The sequence below is a fragment of the Podarcis liolepis genome (assembly GCF_965112155.1).
Source record: "Podarcis liolepis genome assembly, contig: HAP1_SCAFFOLD_56, whole genome shotgun sequence".
NCBI lineage: Eukaryota > Metazoa > Chordata > Lepidosauria > Squamata > Lacertidae > Podarcis > Podarcis liolepis.
Genome location: NW_028148748.1, coordinates 461,928 through 478,942, shown reverse-complemented (window position 1 = coordinate 478,942; position 17,015 = coordinate 461,928). Strand labels below are relative to the sequence as shown.

At 45.1% G+C, this 17,015-nt stretch overlaps 1 protein-coding gene across 1 annotated transcript; it reads left to right on the top strand.

The window, feature by feature from the left end:
* Nucleotides 1–1,820: 1,820 nt before the first annotated feature.
* QDPR (quinoid dihydropteridine reductase) lies at nt 1,821–15,791 on the top strand. The gene is made up of 7 exons (XM_083520681.1): nt 1,821–2,072; nt 2,983–3,075; nt 4,268–4,364; nt 7,147–7,287; nt 9,713–9,821; nt 11,787–11,870; nt 14,593–15,791. The coding sequence occupies exons 1-7, from the start codon at nt 1,980–1,982 to the stop codon at nt 14,696–14,698; spliced, it is 723 nt and encodes a 240-aa protein (XP_083376807.1). The 5' UTR covers nt 1,821–1,979; the 3' UTR covers nt 14,699–15,791.
* Nucleotides 15,792–17,015: the final 1,224 nt, after the last annotated feature.

Genomic DNA, 17,015 nt, shown 5'->3' with positions numbered 1-17,015 from the left:
GGCTGTATGGCACCAAGACGCCATCTCCTTGAGTTTGTTTGCGTTTCCTAAATGTCATTACTGTCATCTCTCCCAAATTAATGATACTCTGCTTTCCAATACTATTAAATGAAATAGACACACGATACTTCTGGATGCCTGGGCTTGCAATTAGAACAATCTTCTGGGCGTAAAGGGAACGCAAATTGGTTGCAGCTTGGGGAAGCACGTGCTTTTTCCTGCATTGCACAGTTGCAAGCTCAAGCTCGGAAATGCAAAATAACCTCATAAAAGCTGAAGAAGCTTGTTTAATGAGCATTGATATCTCTTTTATTGCTGCTGGTTAGCTTTTGAAGAAACCTCGCCTGTTTGGAATGGGGATGAAGACAACAGTTTGGCAATTGATAGGCGTAGCACAAATATGTCTCAGTTTGCAGAGGGTGACTGATGAGAAAGAGCTCTTTGGGGGACTGCAAGCGTGCAGTGTTGCTGTTGGGAAAACAGTGCTGCTGTACTAGCTAGCACAGCACCTTCTGAGTAATCGTCTGCTTCACCATACACAACTTCTGTACAGTGGTACCTTGGTTCTCAAATTTAATCCGTTCCGGAAGTCTGTTCCAAAACCAAAGCGTTCCAGAACCAAGGCACGCTTTCCCATATAAAGTAATGCAAAATGGATTAATCCGTTCCAGACTTTTTAAAAACAACCCCTAAAACAGCGATTCAACATGAATTTTACTATCTAATGAGACCACTGATCCATAAAATGAAAGCAATAAACAGTGCTGGATTTTGTTGTTGTTGTTTAGTCGTTTAGTTGTGTCCGACTCTTCATGACTCCATGGACCAGAGCACACCAGGCACTCCTATCGTCCACTGCCTCCTGTAGTTTGGTCAAACTCATGTTAGTAGCTTTGAGAACATTGTCCAAGCATCTCGTCCTCTGTCATCTCCTTCTCCTTGTGCCCTCCATCTTTCCCAACATCAGGGTCTTTTCCAGGGAGTCTTCTCTTCTCATGAGCTCGCCAAAGTATTGGAGCCTCAGCTTCAGGATCTGTCCTTCCAGTGAGAACTCAGGGCTGATTTCCTTTAGAATGGATAGGTTTGATCTTCTTGCACTCCATGGGACTCTCAAGAGTCTCCTCCAGCACCATAACTCAAAAGCATCAATTCTTCGGCAATCAGCCTTCTTTATGGTCCAGCATATAAGCTAGACAAGCTATGCCCCACTTTCTTGGGGGCCCCAAAAAAATTTAAAGGGGAAAAAAAAACGGGATGTACATTTTAAAAATATAAGATAAAAAAGAAATAAAATAAAACCTACATACAGCAACAGTGTTTTGTGTTGTGTAGACTCCTATGATGTAAGTAATGGGCCCCGCCTGCTAGCCTGCTCCCTAAAATATCACTGGTTTGCTCATTTCTCTATATAGGGTGCCTACATTCTGCATGTGCAAATGGCTTCAGATACCTATTAGGTCCATAAATTACCATATAACATATATTCAACACAAGAAACAGTGACAATTTGTTGTTGACAAAGGACAGCTGGACATATAAAGGGCCCCATTACCTCCAGTAACTTAGGGCCTCATCAAACCTAAATCCGGCCCTGACAATAAACAATATACTGCAGCCACACTATCAATCAATCAATCAGTAGCTGAACTGGGTTCCACAGTCGCACACACAAAAAAAGGTCGCACCACTTTAAGGAAATATTGGTACATTGTTACGCTTCTGAACTCATTGATGTGGTTATACTTTCTTGCTTGTTTCCCCTTTCCAAACAAACACAGCTCTCTGCCTCGGGAAAACCCTGCTCCCAGCTTCCAGTGCAAGGGGGCGCTTGCGCCATCGGCGCAGCAGCGAGGGAGGCGCTTCGCTCTCTCTCTCTCCTCCTCCGCGCAAGATCCTTCCTTCTTGGGAAGGCGGAGCGTTTGCGGCCGCTCGCCGATCCCGGGCCGGAGGCGAAAGGCGGCTGCAGGCGAGGCTGAGCCATGGCGGCGGCCGAAGCGCGCCGGGTCCTCGTGTATGGCGGCCGGGGCGCCCTGGGCTCCCAATGCGTGCGCTACTTCCGAGGGAAGAACTGGGTAAGGGCAGCAGCCCCGTGGGGACGAATCGAGGGTGGTGGGGAACGAGGCGCTCTTGGCGTTTCTGCAGATCGGCTGCGTCTGCACGGAGCGCCGTTCCCAAGCCTAATCCCAAGCTTTGCATTCCCCGGGCCTTCCCGGCGCAACGCGTAACGCGCAACGCGCGCGCGTGTGCGCAAAGAGCTCCATCCGCCTCGCTGCAAAAGGAGTCGCGCGGGTTGCGCGTCGCAGCAGCCGCTCGCTCTGCCACGGACTTGCCCGGCGGCCCTTGGTCCTGTCCCTTTCCTTAAAGGTTTTTTTATGCTCTCGGTAGACGAAGCTGCAGGTTGTCGGGCGCAGCCAGCGCTCCTTATCCCCGCGCATCCCCGAAACATCAATTTTACGCGGCGCGTTAAAGGAATCGCAAGGGGACACTTTCAATACTTGTTGGGGAGATGGGAAAGAACAAAGGGCTCTTTCGATATAGGGGGAAAAGCTGTCCTGTTTTTGGGCTTGAGCCTGAGGAAGTGCGCAAAGTACAGTGGTACCTCGGGTTACATACGCTTCAGGTTACAGACTCCACTAACCCAGAAATAGTCCTTCAGGTTAAGAACTTTGCTTCAGGATGAGAACAGAAATTGTGCTGCGGTGGCGGCAGCGGGAGGCCCCATTAGCTAAATTGGTGCTTCAGGTTAAGAACAGTTCCAGGTTAAGTACGGACCTCCAGAACGAATTAAGTACTTAACCTGAGGTACCACTGTATGGGCAACATACCTGAAATAAATCTGCGATGAAAGAATGGACACTCCTCCCTGTTTCCCTTTGAAACTATTTTAGGAAATACTTTTGTTTTCTGGTGCAAAAGACAAAAACACAAAATAAGTACAGTAAATCGCTTTTTAAACAGAATTTTTTTTTCTTTTTAAATCAGTGGGTGGCCAGCATTGACTTGGGAGAAAACGAAGAAGCGAGTGCCAACGTTGTTGTGAAAATGAGCGATTCCTTCGTTGAACAAGCAGATCAGGTAACATGCATGGTATTGATTGTGCCTTGCTCCTGTGTTGGAAGCAATTAAAATGAAAGCAGAAAGATGTTGGGGCAGCTTCTGGGTTGCAAAATAATAGCCATTGTCTAAAATAAGATCCTGTTTGTGTGTGAAATGTTCTTTCCTTTTGGGAAAGACTTTCCGACAGTTTCTTCACCTTCATCAGCTTTATGAAAGGCAGAAAATTCAGTCGGTGCATTTTCTTCCATTTGCCCCATCACTAGGAGGAGCCATACTGACTTAATTTCTGCTTGCCGTGCAGTTGTTAAAGGTTCAGCTGCCAACATTAGGGCAGGGATGTAATAACCCTGGGGAACATTCAGGTGGGAACATCTTGGCTCAAGATGCTGCCTATCCCTTTTAAAGGTCTGCTTGAGTTGTGTGATAACAAACTCAAGTCAAAAGGGCCTGGGTAGCATGAATATGTGTGTGTGTGAGTGAGAGAGATATATATATCGTTGAAATATTTTGCGGTATATCATTTTAAAAGCGTGTTAAGATAAAATGGACTGGTGATCTTGGCACACCTACGTCAACTCCCATGCTTGTTTTTCTGTCGCTTGTTCTTCCTTCCCCCATATTTATTGGTTCTGTTCTAAAAAGAGGAGTCTATATTACCTCCGATTTGCTTGGAACCGACATCCACTGTTCTAGAAGCCCTGCCTTCTAATTTGAGGTGTGGAAGGTTTTATTGACCCAAAACCGTCTTCAGGCATTGTGGTCAAACCCACCCACCCCAATCCAGGGTTGTGGATTGGAAAGAGATTTCAGGATTTGGGATTTAGTCCTGGCAAGCACTGGCTTATATTAAGCCTAGTTCCATTCTATTCCATTATATATACTTTCCCTGATTTCTAAAGCCTGGTTCTGATGGTTAAACGTGACATGGGTTGTGTGTGTGTTTGTTGATTTGCCTGCCTTGCTCAAATCCTAATGCGGGTGGATCCTATTTCTTACATGAAAAGTAGCACACAGGTGAGGGGAGATCAGCTACCCCCCTCATCCCCCCCCCCGTCACTTCAGGCACTTGTTTCCCACCTTGCTTCAATTCCTGTATTAGATGTAGGTCTGAGAAAATTGCAGTTTTGAGATTTGGGCGTATACAAATTCCAGGTATTTCTCTTGGAACTGACACCCCCCACACTACTTCTTTGTCTTCACATATTTAAAGGTGACAGAAGATGTTGGAAAACTCCTGGGCGAAGAAAAAGTCGATGCTATACTTTGTGTCGCCGGTGGTTGGGCTGGAGGCAGCGCGAAAGCAAAATGTAAGCGACAAACTCGTGAATGCCATGGAAGAAATCATTTCTTCTTTGTCTTATAACCAGAGTTTTCAGAATGGCTTCTTTACTTTTCGTGTGTGATCGGAAAATCGAGTATAGTAGCTGTGTCCAACCAATATTGAAAGCTGATGGAAGTTTGTTAAATTGCTAAGCCGTTAGTATCTTGCTAAGGGTCACTGCCCTGCATTCATTTTATGATGCTTTAAGCCGGGGGTGCCCAGGTGGCTGTATCCAGATGCAAAACTGATCCTTGGCAACCCTGTTGATTTTTCAGAAGGTGGTGGAAGGAGGTTTTCCCCCAGCACGTCCTCTCCAGGCTTTGTATCCAGTGATCCCAAAACCACAACACCCTACCAGTGTTTCTCAAACTTGGGTCTCCAGAAGTTGTTGGACTACAGCTCCCATCATCCCTCACCACTGGTCCTGCTGGCTAGGGATGATGGGAGTTGTAGTCCAACAACTGCTGCAGACCCACGTTTGAGAAACACGGCCAAAGGGCCCTATTTCGCACATTACTGCCAGTGGAAAACTGCCAGGGGGAGTTTACCACCCACTTGGCCGTAGCTTGGGACCTCTGGCATGGAGGGGCCCTGCTGCCCCCCGGTTCTCCTGCTGCTGCTAGAGTCTGGCAGAGGAAAATCCAGCCAGAGTCCCAACCACCACCACCACCAAGTCATCTGCTTTTTAAGGGAAATGGTATGGTTGTGTTGTTAAAGCCCAGTTAAAAGGCTTTAAAACCCTCCACCTGGAGGAAGTAATTGACTGGATTCTACCTTGTCCGTTGTTGCACTAGGTCAGAGGTTGGTTTTCTCCATCCAAAGGGGATGTATTCTGCATTGCGGACTTTAAAGCAAATAGACCAGCTGTGGCCTGGAGCTGCTTCAGATGGTGAACTAGTCTTAATGTTGAACCAGGCCTTAACCCTGCCAGTGACCCTGAAGTGAATAGGATCCTGTTTGCCGTGTCTTTAAGAATTATTTGTGTGGGGGTTGCATTCCTGGTCATTGCACGTGTTGGCAGAGCATGCATAAGCCACCCAGCTCTGTTCTGTCCCGTTCTGCCCTGTTCCGGCTCCAGAATCAGCCCATGCATGCACAGTCGCTCATGCTTTGAACCCGTGCAAAACGGGGGTTGCCTGTACTATATTTGCAAAATAAAAGGAACTCCGGTTGAAAATACCGCTTCACAGAGTTTCGCAACATAAAATCTGCACATTCTATAATCCAGTTATGTCTGGCATTTAAGGAGACCATTGGAAAATATTCTCTGTTTTTTAGTGGTTTGGTGGTCGATTCCATTAAATTCCAGGAAAAGAGTTAATGGTTTCTAAAATCAAACCCAGGTTTTTGCATGGTACTACAAAGCACTTTCCAGTGATTATAAAATACTTCAGGACAGGCTTTTGCACATACATATTAGAAACATATTAGAATAGGAGACTATTCTTCAAAGAACTAACTGATCCTAAACAGCTCCATAAGTCTCAATTATGAATGTAATATTTCTGAGATGGTTTGTGTCTAAAAGCGTTCAAAGCATGATTTTCCTGCTCCAACAAAGTATGGGTTTTTGGAGCACATGTAAGCTTGGCTTCAGAGAAGGCCTCCCAGTTTGATAAGCCACAGGTTCCCTGTGACGTTCCAATCAGGCAATTGTGGTCTGTGTGCTCCATTCCAGATAGGATTTGCCAAACACATTCAGATCTTGTTTGTAGGGAATTCTTAAACCACAGTTCGGATGCCATTCATCTAGCAAACCAGGAAATCTCCTCTGAAGCCAGGTATGCAAGAGGAGTAGATTAAGAAAACAGGAAGCACTTAAATCATTGCTCATTTCTGCTTCAGCAAACCATGGTTTGCTGGACCAGAAACATGTAGTTTGACCTGGGCAAGTATAGAACAGAACATTGCTACATATTCCTTCCCTTTCTCTTTGGGAAGCGGGAGCTAGTGTTGGGCCCCCTGTTTTTTAGATTCAGGAGAGCTCAAATCGGAGTCTTCTGGATAATTTGGAGTCTTTTATCTGGGAAGCTCGCCTTAAAACATCATCGTATTCCTTTCACCGTATTGTTACAATATAAACCAATGCAAGAATATAATGAAACAAACGTACAGTAAAACATTAAAGAGAACAAGAAACCAACTGGTATATCTGAAGGAGCATCTCCACCGCCATCATTCAGACACTGAAGTCCATCTCCGAGGGCCTTCTAGCGGTTCCCTCACTGCGAGAAGTGAGGTTACAGGGAACCAGGCAGAGGGCCTTCTCGGTAGTGGCACCCACCCTGAGGAATGCCCTCCCATCAGATGTCTAGGAAATAAACAGCTATCTGACTTTTAGAAGACATCTGAAGGCAACCCTGTTTAGGGAAGATTTTAATGTTTGATGTTTTATTGTGTTTTTAATAATTCTGTTGGGAGCTGCCCAGAGTGGCTGGGGAAACCCAACAAGATGGGCGGGGTATTATTATTATTATTATTATTATTATTACCAAGATTCCTCAGGAATAGGTCTCTCAAGTCGCCAGGTTTTAAGCATATAGTGAAAAGAATACAAAAGATGACCAGTGAAGATCTTGCCATCAGAAGATAACTTTGAAGTCGGTAGGGTGGGTTGTTTTTTTTTAGTTTCTGCTGCAAAACAAGGAATTCAAAACAAGGATCTGAAATCTGACAAACTAAGGGAGGTTTGCAGTTTTGAGCAAGCAACAGTACATGCTGGTTCTGTCTTGATGCCTAATGTGTCCTGGCTTTTCTCTGCTCACCAGCTTTATACAAAAATACTGACCTGATGTGGAAACAAAGTGTTTGGACGTCAACGATCTCTAGCCATTTGGCCACCAAGCACCTGAAGGAAGGGGGCTTGTTGACCCTAACAGGGGCCAAAGCAGCATTAGCTGGAACTCCAGGTAAAATATTGTGGTGTGTTTTGCCAGTATTCTTTGTGGTGTCAGTTATTCCCATTTGAGGAAAAACTAGCCCGGGGTCTTTCAAATTCTCTTTTCCTGCAATGTGTCTGTTGACTAGCTGTTAAGGTCTTTTCAGAGGACATTTTGATGCCAGTAAGGGGATCCATGCTTGAGTGCCACAATCCAGATAAATTTTTTTTGGGGGGGTGAAATAGCAGAAGACTCATAAGCACACTGTTATTTCTAAAATGTGAGACACAGTAAAACTAGGCTGCTGTCTTATTTCTTCAAAATGAGTGGCAGCTCTGCTTGTTTACAATGGATCCTACCTTTAACCTGCCTTCTTCGAAGACCAATGACCTTCAACCCTCTGTCAATAGTTACAAATGTTCCTGGTCTATTTCGTAACTATTGACACAGAAAAGAGTGTGGAAACTGGACAATATTCACTGCTAGCTATAATCTGAGCAGACCCACTGAAATCAATGAACTTTAGTCTATTGATATAAATCAGTCTGTTCTGAGTATGACTTAATGTTGGATGTCAGTCACAGGACATCTGTGTACTCTGCATTAAAAATCAAACTTCTGACCATGGAATCCAAATTCTGTATTGGAAACGATGAATTCTGTGACCTGAATAAATTATGCAAGCTGAACAGGTTTGCTTAATTTATTCTGCTTTTAGCAATCATCACAAGTGGCAGAGTGTAGGGCAGGGGTCAGCAAACTTACTGCGCCTCGGGCCGGTGTCTCCAGTGCTGATTGCGCAGAGGGTGGGAGAGCATGTGCACAGGCCATCTCTGACCCAGATGTGCACCGGAAATAACGCTTGCGCATGTGCATACGCAGAAGCTATTTGCAGTGCTCTCTGACCCGGAAGTGGACATCCGCGCAGTGCAGTGTCGGTAAGAGCGGGTGACGGGGGTCGCCGCAGGCCGGATAAACGAGTCCTTCGGGCCTTATCCGGCCCGCGGTCCTTAGTTTGGGGACCTGACCACCTGCCACTGGAAATGGTACAGCTGGGATTGACACTTTGTTGTACATATAATGAAAAGTGGGGAAAGAAGGTAAAGAGGTGGGCTTCAATGGGAACCTCTCTTTGAGGTAGTAAACTTGTGTTTGGGTGCATGTGAGGGCCAGCATTATGGGATGTTCCTTCATACCAAGCCCACACCTCCAAGAAAACCTTGCAGATAAAAGAAATCTATCCTGCAAAGAAGGGTCTTTCCCTGGCACGCTGGATGTTTATGGGCAGGGAATTAAAAAAATTAAGGCAATCCTATAATCTACAAGCACCAATCATGTTGCCACTGTGTACCATGGTTGGCATATCTGAAGGCAAGTGGCTATCGGAGACCAAAACCGCTGAGAGTTTCCAACGGCGAACCTTTTCAATAGATCATCACGATAAATGCTTTGACGAAAGTTGTGAAGAGCAGTGGCTCTCCGCTGAGATACAAATACAGATAGTTTGAAACTATATTATTGCATCTTTGTTTGTTGGGATGTTATATAATTTGTTCCCTTCAGTTCTTTTATCCAGGGTAAAGGTAAAGGGACCCCTGACCATTAGGTCCAGTTGTGGCCGACTCTGGGGTTGCGGCACTCATCTCACTCTATAGGCCGAAGGAGCTGGCGTACAGTTTCCGGGTCATGTGGCCAGCATGATTAAGCCGCTTTTGGCAAACCAGAGCAGCGCACGGAAACATTGTTTAGCTTCCCACCAGAGTGGTACCTATTTATCTGCTTGCACTTTGACATGCTTTCGAACTGCTAGGTTGGCAGGAGCAGGGACCGAGCACCGGGAACTCACCCCATTGCGGGGATTCGAACAGCCCATCTTCTGATCGGCAAGTCCTAAGCTCTGTGGTTTAACCCACAGCGCCACCTGCGTCCCTTATCAGAGGGTATTGGCTCTAATAAACTGGGTGGTCATTTTCAGTCACATAGTTCTGATTGTAGACTTGCTGCTTGTTTGTGTCACTGTTTTCCTGAAGCTTGAACCCTGGAAAGTTTGAGTCAGGAGCCTCTTTCCCCTACCAACAATCCCTGACAGTCCCCCCCACCCGTAGCAGTCTGAAGTGGTACAGTCCTGGGACAGAGACTTTTGGGGCTTCAGCAGCAACTAGTTTTTGCTCTCACCATGACTTGGCTGACTTCCTTGTTGCAAAATTGCAGCTGACCACTACTCATAGAGGTGCCCATATGGATGTATGCACACAGCGGCTTCCGAAAACAGTGGACCGCTGGGATGGATCCTCACAATTGTATCACATTAGACGGCTCCCTTCCAGATTCCAGAAAAGTTTGGGTTTATTCTCCTGAGGAACTGTGAAACGGTGACAATATTTTGGTGTCTCGTTCAAACAGCTCTGCTTCCCTTTTATTGCACAAAGCTGATGTTTTCTTCCTTTTGTTTTAGGAATGATAGGTTATGGCATGGCCAAAGGAGCAGTCCACCAGCTTTGCCAGAGCCTCTCGGGTGCAAACAGTGGGTTGCCACCGGGGTCTGCCGCGGTTGCCATTCTCCCGTAAGTGGTGGCATTTTAATCCTTACAGCACCCTCTGCTTTAGGTTTTTTCATATGCCCAGTTTGTTCCATGTTGAAGAAGCAACCTCTGAAATCAGTGGCTTGTGGTCTATGTGAACTCTTGGCCTGTCAACTCGAAATTGCAATTGCTTGAGAATCATGGACAAGGGATGGATTCATTCTGTTTAACTTTTACATTTCATTAACATTAAATTTCCCTCTGCTGAAAGCAAATACTTTTAATTTGAACCTGTTGGATTTCTCTCTATATATCTCTCCCTCTCTTTCTCTTTTCTTGTTTTGCATTAATTTATAATTTGAGTGGTATAATTGCTAGGGGACCGAACTACAGATTGGGAAATCCTGCTTTGAATCTTGAACTCTTGAACCCTTCACAGGACTTTAGGCAACCATGTTATTGTGTAAGCATGGGTCAGATTGCAGCCCCAATTCTTGTGTCCTGTTTATTGGGCCATGAATGCATGTGTTAATTCTGTTCATACCTGGGTGGTCATTATTCAAAATGCACTTTTTAGAGTATGTATGTTGCTGCTATCAGATTAATAATAATAATAATAATATATTTTTTTTATATCCCGCCCTCCCCAGCTGAAGCCGGGCTCAGAGCAGCTAACAACAGTAAAATGATAAAACATTCTAAAATCATTTCATTATAAAATCGGTTCAAATCAAATTAATGGCAACCATTGGGCTAGAGTTCTGTGAGGATTGCCAAAGGAGGGAGTCAGGCTGTGCCCTGGCCAAAGGCCGGGTGGAACAGCTCTGTCTTGCAGGCCCTGCGGAAAGATGTCAAGTCCCGCAGGGCCCTAGTCTCTTGTGACAGAGCGTTCCACCAGATCGGAGCCACAGCCGAAAAACCCTCACCCTGGTTGAGGCCAGCCTAACCTCTCTGTGGCCTGGGACCTTCAAGATGTTTTTCTTTGAAGACCGTAAGTTCCTCCGTGGGACATACCAGGAGAGGCGGTCCCGTAGGTACGAGGGTTCTAGGCCGTGTAGGGCTTTGAAGGTTAAAACTAGCACCTTAAACCTGATCCTGTACTCCACCGGGAGCCAGTGCAGCTGGTATAGCACTGGGTGAATGTGATCCCGCAGCAAGGACCCCATAAGGAGCCTCGCCGCAGCATTCTGCACCCGCTGGAGTTTCTGGGTCAGTCTCAAGGGCAGCCCCACGTAGAGCGAGTTACAATAATCCAGAATAAGGTTGAAGTTTCAGTCTGATGTTTTCCTTTGAAAACGGTATTTAATTAGCGCCTGAAATCAGTGGCACCTATTCCTGGGCACCTGTTTGGGGACTGCAGCCATGGTGTATTTATGTGGCAATGACATGATACTGACCATCTGATGGTCAAATTGCATGTAACAAGCATGCATGTGAGAGACAGTCCTAGGTGGGATGCTGCAAGGCAGCTTTGGAAATATAGTGGACCCTCTGGATATGAACTTAATTCATCGCGGGGGTCTGTACTTATCCCAAAAAGTCTGTATCCGGAGGTGATGCTTCTGTGCACATGTGCGGTGCAATAGAGCGCTTCTGCACATGTGCACGCGGCGAAACCCAGAAGTACAGACTTCTGGGTTTGCCGCGTTCATAACTCGAAATTACGTTACCCGAAGGTAACGTAACCCAAGGTACCACTGTAGATAATGTTATGCACAGGAGCAGTTGGAAGAGGTGCCTAATCTTTTCCCAGCCACCATTTGTGTGAGACGCCATTTTGCCTCTGGATAAGAGATGCTTGCATGCAAGTGAGTAATTCCTATTGCTCAAAGGTGCGCAGTCAGTTTCAGTATAGTCACCGAGAAGGCGAGATCTTAATAAAAAGGGCAATCTCCACCTTCCACTGTCCTCAACGTGCTGCGTGCGTTGTGACAGAGAAGAAACGCAGGCAACATTTATCAGATGTAGCAGTGTACCAACTGAAGAGCTTATCTTTCTTTGCCCCAGGGTTACCTTGGATACACCGATGAACAGGAAATCTATGCCTGATGCAGATGTCAGCTCCTGGACACCGTTAGATTTCATTGCCGAGTGAGTAAACAGAGGCTTCCTTGCTCAACAGCTGCTGCTTTAGGGCGTTGCTTTTTACGTCCAGGTCGCCTGTGCCTTCAGATTCTGGAGTGCAGATCCAGAGTCACTAGAAGTTAAATGCCCTTCTGTGAAGTGGAAGTGGCTGAACTTGGCTTGGGAGAGTGATTCTGAAAGCATGGGTGTCAGGGGCTCAGGAACAGAGGCACAGGGGAGAGAGGAAATGGAGAGCGAAGGGGAAGAATCTGAGGGCAGCGTAGGGGAGTATGACAGTGACCCGAGAGATTCCATGAGCTTCTCCAGCGAATCAGAAGATTCCCAGAAGGAGGCGCCGATGGTCAGGGCAAGGGGGGTCCCAGGAGGGACGCACCAGAAACAAGGGGCCAGCGGGGACTCCCAAAGCAGCAGCGGGAGATCAGGACCAGCTTCCCCACCAGAGCGTAGTGGGGGGGGGAGAGTCCCATGTGTCAGGGCCAGCGTCTCCTCCAGCAGGGAGAGAAGATGAGTCAGGGCTGACCACGCCTCTATCGGAGAGTGGGGGAACGGAGGGGAGGTCAGGTCCAGCTAGCCTCCCCGAAGGGGGAAGCAGTGACAGGAGCAGTGTAACGGTCAGGAGGAAGGTTGCCGGCTGGGCGCGCGCGCCAAGTTTGAATGTACAGGCGCGTGGGACAGCAGAAAACCCGGATTGGGAACCAGGTCCTAAAGCCCGCCGGAGGCAGGGGGAAGACTCAGGGGACTCAGCGTCAGAAGAGTCTAGGAAGGGCGAGACCCCAGCTGACAGGCGGACCCAGAGGAGGAAAGAGCAAAGGAAGAGGTGGAGCAAGGCTAGAGTCTTAAACTGGTGTCTGGGGGGAGGAGATTCAGATGGAGCTTCAGCGGTCTAGAGTTTCAGACGTAGAGCTGCACGCTGCGGCTGTGAAAGCGAAACTGAACTTCAATAAAGACTTTTGTATATAACAACGAACCGGCGTTGGTCCTTAGTGAGCTGGGACCTCGGGCAGCTCTGACAATGGGTTGTGGGAATTGATGGATCAGCTCAAAATTGCCTTTATGGCCTGTGCATAGGCAGCATCAGGGTGGATAAAAATAAATTATTATTTTTTTTAAATCCCCCAAAATCAGATTTTTAAAAAATTTAAATCAGATTTTTTAAATAAAATGCTTTTGGAGGAAAAATCTTTCTAAAGATAGTTTTCTGTTTAGATTATATAGTCCAAAGGCTATTCATCAGGAAATAAGGATTTGTTTTAAGTTTTTCATGTGTGCTAAAACTCAGTCTTTTTTTTAAAAAAAAGTTTAACCACATCAGTTAACAAACATGGATACATATGCTATAATGTTATTGCTTTAGTTAAATAAGTTGTTTAAATTGTTCCTAAGGAAATGGTTATTTTTCTCCTTCCAATAAAGTACAGCAGAAAAATTGTCCAAACATAAACAGTTAACTTATTACACCTCACAATAATTTCATAATTATCTGTCTTATGTATTTCTAATAGTATAACCAAATCAGTAATTTTTGATATAACTGTAAAAACTACTCTGAAAAATTATTATTCTAAAAATGAAACCTTCATCTGGTTGTAAATATTAAGATTATTAAGATTATACCAGCAAGAATGAGTCTTCCTGAAATAAAAATAAAAGTAAATCAAGTCTTACTGACTGGTGATTTAAATCATGATTTTAAATCGTGATTTAAATCGATTTGATTTAAATAAAATCCACCCTGGGCAGTACGAATCAAGAACGCTGCCTAGTCCTATTTGGCTGCCTTCAGAGGAGGCCCCATGTAGAACGCATTGCAGTAATCTAACCTAGAGGTTACCAGACTGTAGACAACAGCAGCTAGGCTGTCCCTGTCCAGGAAGGTCCCAGCTGAAGTTGGTGGAAGGGTGACAGTAGCGGTACTTAGGGTGGATTCAGTACCCAACTGAAACATCCTGAAGCAAGCTTTCAAACTCATTTCCTGTCGAAGGGGAATAATAATGGCTTGCTTCCTTGCGGCAGAAATAATAATAATAAATTAAAATAAATATAAGTTACTCAGTATACCAGGCCAGTCATGCCGAGGCAACGCAGGTCTGGGCTTGGTCAGGGCCTCAGGTGGGTTCCGTGGCAGAAGAAAGGTGGGATATAAATGTATAAGAGAGAAGAAAGAATGGATAGATGTTGAATATTCTAAAATGACAAGGTTAGGACTGCAGTCCTAAGCACTTGCTAGGGAGCCAGCTCCTTTGAACACTGGATTTACTTCTAGGTAGCATGTATAGAATTGCAATATGAAATGTATTTAGGAGGAGTGTTGGACACCAAATCTCTGACCTGAGAAGCTTCTACACTATTTTTTTTTAAGCAGTTCAAATATCATTTACATTACAGTGGTTCTCAACCTGTGGGTCCCCAGATGTTGTTGGACTACAACTCCCATCATCCCTGAGCTCTGGCCTTGCTAGCTAGGGGTGATGGGAGTTGTAGTTCAACAACATCTGGGGACCCACAGGTTGAGATAGGCTGATTTATAACGTGAAGCTTTAGGACAAGCTTCCTCGACCTCAGCCCTCCAGATGTTTTTGGCCTACAACACCTGTGATCGCTAGCTAGCAGGACCAGTGGTCAGGGATGATGGGAATTGTAGTCTCAAAACATCGGGAAGGCTGAGGTTTAGGAAGCCTGCTTTAGGAATTGAATTAATTCACAAAATGTTGATCTCTGTTTTTAACAGAACCTTTTATGACTGGATCACTGGAAAAAACCGTCCATGTTCTGGGAGTTTGATCCAAGTAGTAACCACAGGAGGAAAGACGGAGCTGTCTGCTTCTCATCTCTGAGCGGTCATATGTGCAAACAGCAGTGAAGTGGAGATGCAAAGTGTGTATGTGTGTGTGTGTGTAGTTTGTGCAGTCTTCTCCTTCTGCCAGTAAAATGGTCTTATTTGTCGAGCAAGACCTGAGGTCATATTTGTGTTGCTTGATGTTAGCCAGGCGCACTTAATTATCCAAAGGTACAAAGCGTCTTGTGAATCAGGGCTGTGAATTTGAAGATTCACTAATGGCCTGTCTGCAGCGTTTTCTACAGAATTATGCCGAGTCTTAAGAAAAGCAAACAGTGAGCAGCAAAACTGTGTTTTAATTGTATGAAATGCATATATTTCACTTTTGCGGAAGTTCTGCTGTGGGGTTTTCCGCCCCACACTTTATCCTGAATGCTGCCTAGATAGTCAATTACGTCAGGTGTAATTATTAACCGTCACATCAACACAGACCAAACATGCAGTCTTACTGTCTTTCCTCCTGGATGTTGTGTGATAAATCAAGAAGATCCATTGAAATCTGTGGGACAAAACATACAAATGACAGTATTGGTTGTAAACTGTACCGCAGCAAGCTGTTGTCTGTGTTGTGGTAGGTGGCAGTGTTGAAATGCTCCTATACCTGGACAGACTTCTCGCTAAACAATACACATACAACACACATGTGTGCAGAGCTTTTCCCTCGAGAAATTATCCAGCCATTTATCCCCTACTCTCAACTGCACATGGAGCTGTTTATAAGCGACGAGGTTGAACGAGGAAACATTATTTTGCCTTAAAAGCTATTCAACAGTCAGCACAGTTCAAACCTTTTCTGAAAGGGAGCCAGTTCACCAAAGCTATGGGGAAGATTTTGTGGGGTGGGGAATAGGTTGTCGTCCAAAGCCTTATTGTACAAAGAGACGTAGCTGGATGTTTGCTTATGGTATATGCAGCAACGTCACCTTCAATCAGCTGGGAGCACCAACCAGCAAATCGCTTCATTGCTTGTCATGCACATCATGCCTCTTGTAATTTCATACCGTGATTTTTTTAAAGTGCTCTAAAATAGCCCCAGTTGCGGATATTGCCATATATTGAATTTTGTCCTCAATAAACTTATTTAGAAGCCCGCAGGTTGTACATTTTATGTGGCCTCTTATGTACTCTTACATCAAATGCTGTCAGTTTTTGTCTCCAAAGCAAGTCATGGGCCTTCACTTACCCCTCCTTTTAATAGATGGACAGTCTAGTAAAGGAATCTGCAACAAAGGTGCTAGACCTCAAGATTTAGATAACTGGAGCAAAGGGCATTTGCGCCAGCAAAACTTCATTTACTCTTAAGGAATTGCGTCTGCTTCTGAACACTAGATTTGCGCAGCCTCCTCTGCTGTTTTCCTTGACATCTGAATTTGTTTACTCCAATTTTCCAGGGTGTTGTTTTTTCCAAGGCTGCCTGTTGGCTTGTACATCCCTTGATTATTTGCGGCTTAATGTATCAGCCAATTCTGCTGAAAACATGGTATTTGAGGTGAATGTCTAAGATCTTTTCGGAAGCAAACTACAACAATGTTGTTATAATAAAGTAGATTTGTGTGCGCAAATTGGGTCATTATGATTCCCCCCACCCCCCGAACAAAAGGAAGGGCTTCCTGAAGCCCGTATTCAAACTCTACATGCCTTGGTTAGAGTCCACCTCATACCATTTTCCTGAGATTTTTTGGGGCCTTCTAAAATGGACTGCCATGTTGTCTTACACAGATTCAAACATGGGTTTTCAGTGAATTTGTTCCTGTGTTCGTTCAGTCTCTGATAACACATTCACATGTCATCTACTAAAAACTTCCCTTCTGACGGTTACACCATTTGTATTTTATGATGGATCTTTTCTGTAAGAGCAAATGCCACACATGGTGGCATTTTAGTGAATCCTTTATATCCAGAATATGAGATCTGAGAGAGGAGAGTTACATGCCACGGCAGATTTTATGGCAATCGAGGTCTTAAAATTGAACAGTTGGTTTTCTATAATTCTATAATTCCATTGCAAAGTATAGGAAGCCATTACCAAGCGATTGGGGGGGGGGAGTGGTCCTCATAGAGAATAATAGCGAGTGGCAACATTGAGTTTTTACTGGGTATTCAACCTCTGTCACTATAGCTGTGGTGTAGAGCAGTGAAGACTGTAAACTGGGAAATCAACAGATAATTTTGGTACTAAACAACTCTTCGCATCACCCTCCCACGTAATATGGGTTTAATAATGGCCTTCCTTACAGGACGGTTGTAGGGTTTACTGAGATAATCTCTACACCCCACCCCAGCTTAAAAAAACACATCTAGCGAATCAAGTGGTG

Bases quoted from the DNA above. Each gene is read 5' to 3' on its own strand.
- QDPR (XM_083520681.1), top strand. From the start codon at position 1,980: ATGGCGGCGGCCGAAGCGCGCCGGGTCCTCGTGTATGGCGGCCGGGGC. The intron at 7,288-9,712 runs GTAAAATATTGT...CTTTTGTTTTAG, and splicing joins AGCATTAGCTGGAACTCCAG to GAATGATAGGTTATGGCATG. The intron at 9,822-11,786 runs GTAAGTGGTGGC...TCTTTGCCCCAG, and splicing joins GCCGCGGTTGCCATTCTCCC to GGTTACCTTGGATACACCGA.